Source organism: Apium graveolens, chromosome 2 (genome assembly GCF_009905375.1).
Source record: "Apium graveolens cultivar Ventura chromosome 2, ASM990537v1, whole genome shotgun sequence".
Classification (NCBI taxonomy): Eukaryota; Viridiplantae; Streptophyta; class Magnoliopsida; order Apiales; family Apiaceae; genus Apium; species Apium graveolens.
This window is the reverse complement of record NC_133648.1, coordinates 296144852-296148591: the sequence shown is the minus strand read 5'-3', so window position 1 is coordinate 296148591 and position 3740 is coordinate 296144852. Positions and strand designations below refer to the sequence as shown.

Below are 3740 nucleotides of genomic sequence, written 5' to 3'. Positions count from 1 at the left end.
TCCGCTTTTAAAACCGCTTAAGTGTCCGCTTTAGCACTTAAGCGCTAGAAGGTGATCTCACCGCTTAGGTCTGATTTGCGCTTTTTACAACAGTGGTTTATACAAGAATTTTGGCCTTTGAGGTAAAATTGGTTGAAATTGCGATTGGCTTGGCTTGGAAGTTTGAATAGGTTTGATTTGTGAAGTTTTGGTTTCTTGGATATTCTGTTTGTTTGATTCACCCTCACCACTTCTTCTATTCTTCTTTCCCTCTTCTTTATTCTCATCTATTCCCTTCTTCTTTTCATATACCTTGCTGCATGTTGCCCTAGAAGATTGACTTGGATTTGAGCCAAAAGATTTGTGTTCATCATTCTTCTGCTCATATTCATCTAAAATATCTTTGGTATTGAATTATGTAGTTGGCAACATGGTTTCAACATTCTGTAGATATCTACCTAAAATCCTTATCACCTCCCCATCTTCAACTGTCTTGTTCTTCTTTGACTTTAGATCTGTTTCCAGTGTCATGATTAGTCTGAGATTACCTCTAACACAGATTTTGGGGACTGTGAATAATTTACATTTCTTGGTTTGAGAACAGATGTAGGCCACCCCTTTACTTGGATGAAGATAAGCTTCAGGAAAAGCAGTTATCTGAGCATTTTTGAGTTCATTAAGCAATTGAGTGTCCTCTAAAATAACTAAATTGACCCTGTCAATTATGACATCCAGCTCAGATGCTCTCATATATTAAAGAGTTGAGAGAGACACATGTAGACACCTATCCAAACCACAATCATTGACATTTATAACAATTCTTTTCTCCAAAAAGTTCCCCTTTTTCTACAACACCACTCTTAGAAAATTAATGTTGTTGCCCAAAGCTCTTTTGTAGGTGATGTAGTTGTTATGAAGAGAGAGACTCTCAGTACAATGAGTAGCTCATTGAACTCTTTATCTTGATAAGGTCCTTTTGTAGCTTTTTGAAGTCTAAATTTATCACACCTCAAACCTAACACACACACACTAAATAAATGCGAACCATAATTATATTACAAGCTTATAAGTCCAAAAGATAATAATAATACGATTACAGACCCGACCAAAATAATACTAATCCCGAGATCTTTACAAGTTCAGAGTTTGGAACAGCCCTTCTAACTAATAGCACAATCACATGCTGGCGGATATTGCCTATATATATTTTACCTGCGCCCTCAAATGGTCTTCACCCTGCCTATCGGTTGACTTACGGGCGGTCTGCTTGGTACGAACCATGATTGCTAGCTGTAGAACAGGGTTAAATACAAGAAAATGAGCTAATACGCTCAGCAAGTACTAACAGTTCTATTGTACAATGCATTATCTCAAAATCACGGGTTCATGAATCAAGGGGTTATAGATGCTTGAGAAAAATGACAATAAGAAACATGAAGTAATAATATAAGTGCATGGTAGAATCATAGTAATCGAAACATGGCATATGGAATCATGGCATCGGGCAACATGTTATAAAAATCAAATCATCAAAATCATTTTAGGACGCTACGGATTACAGCCGGTGATCAACCGTGAAGTAGTCCCGAACCGCGCTGGGTTCTCAAATATAATGGGATCCCTAGGCTATATGTGAGCCTATCAATAAGTGTGAAAAGGACTTGCGTCTAGTCCAATCCACTAAGTCAAGAAAATATTTTATTTTTAATGATTTATAAAATGGATGCTGGGAAAGATTTGGTATTATTTTAACGGAATTGTAACAAGAGAATTCAAGTTCACTAAGGAGGTTCGCTTTAGGGAATTTGGTAGAGAGTTTAGTATTCACGGTTTACTGGATAAAGAATGTTTTGAAGGTAAGGTACTAACAAGGTTAAGGGTTATATATATGGTAGTATTAGAATTGGTTAATGACATGGTGATTATCACAACTAAGCATTCACGAAAAGTATGTATACTTGCAACAATTATAAGCATAAGGAGGTAAGTAACTTGCCAACAATTATAAGCATAAGAAAGTAGTAACTTGCCTTCTAATAGTTCTAAGATTATTCGATCTTGACGGTACGAACCATGATTGCTAGCTGTAGAACAGGGTTAAATACAAGAAAATGAGCTAATACGCTCAACAAGTACTAACAGTTCTATTGTACAATGCATTATCTCAAAATCACGAGTTCATGAATTAAGGGGTTATAGATGCTTGAGAAAAATGACAATAAGAAACATGAAGTAATAATATAAGTGCATGGTAGAATCATAGTAATCGAAACATGGCAAAAGCTGCCACACGTTTCAAATTTTCCCGTTTATTAGCTCTCTAATTTTGACCCCTGTAACTTGAGCCTTCTTCTCCCGTTTCAAATTTTCTTTTCTTGTTGCCTTTCTCCTTTTGATTCTGCTCACTCTCGCCTTCGATTACCATCACTTTCTGAACCACTTCAGCATAAGTAGTCAACTCAAAAGCTGCCACACGACTCCTTATCCAAGGTTTCAATCTCTGTTGATACCTTTTTGCCTTTTTCTCTTCAGAATCAACATACTCTCCTATAAACCTAAAAAGTTGTGTAAACTTCTTCTCATATTCGCCAACTGTCATATTGTCTTGCTTCAACTCAAAGAATTTCATCTCCATTTGTGTTTGTATATAGCGAGGAAAATACTTATCCAAGAACATTCTCGTAAACCTATCCCAAGTAATAACTTCAGCAGCTTCTAAAGCTTTTGTTGTCTCCCACCAATAGTTTGATTCGCCTTTAAGAAAATAAGTGGCATACTCCACCTTCTGATTATCTCCAATATTTGTTAAGGCAAAAACCTTTTCCATCTCCTTGAGACAAGCATGAGCTTCTACGGGGTCTTGAGTTCCTCTAAATTTTGGGGGTTTTACAGATTGGAATGTTTTGAAAGTAGTGATGTTTGCTGGGGGTGGTTGAGGTGGTTGCATTTGTTGAAAAAGTTGTTACTATTGGGCTATCGTAGCAGTTTGTTGGCGCACCAATTCCATAAGTTATGCTATATCGAGGTTTTGGTTTTCTCCTTCATTTTCTTGGTTATTTATAGGTCTTCCTCGGGCTCTTCTAGGTGCCATTTTCTGAAATAAGAGTTATACAGTTTAAGTGATGCAGAAACTAGGGTATTATTTGTATTTAGCATGGTATACATTTTTCAATACAACAATAAAGGTGATGCATGGTTATGAGCAAGGATTTAAAAGAGTAAATATAGGAATCAAGGAAAGTGCATAACTGAATTTAACATGGTTCAAGTCGAAATGTACGAATAACAAGGTATAAATACGAATACAGATCTGAATTAAAACAGTACGAGAGTCTAGAACGGAAATAAAGAACATGGTAAATAAAAAGAACAACCTAATCCAAAAAAATAAAGGTCAAGTCCCCTAGAACTCATCCTAAGCCTCCTCCTCGGACTCCTCCTCGGGTTCCTCCTCGGACTCCTCCTCACGGGTCCTTGCGACATCAGGGGTAGTGTCCTCACGTAGCATCTTAACCACACTCCCAAGCTCATCCACTATCGTCTGCATAGTAATCTGACTAGTCCGGTCACGATACACGGTCATCTCCTCCAATCTTGATGTGGCCACCTGGATCAATGATTCGAGCCTCGAAATGGTTTTCGCCTTAGGTCCACTACCCATCTCTTGAAAGAGATGTGTCCTAAATCCAATCATGTATGATGATTTAAGAATAACTTTTATGTAATCTGTTTTGATTTCATTGATATTAATAAAAGACTTG

The 3740-nt window shown here is 37.1% G+C and overlaps 1 protein-coding gene across 1 annotated transcript; it reads right to left on the bottom strand.

The window, feature by feature from the left end:
* Positions 1-2299: 2299 nt before the first annotated feature.
* Positions 2300-2926, bottom strand: LOC141702348 (uncharacterized). Its single transcript, XM_074506051.1, has one exon. The coding sequence runs from the start codon at positions 2924-2926 to the stop codon at positions 2300-2302; it is 627 nt and encodes a 208-aa protein (XP_074362152.1).
* Positions 2927-3740: the final 814 nt, after the last annotated feature.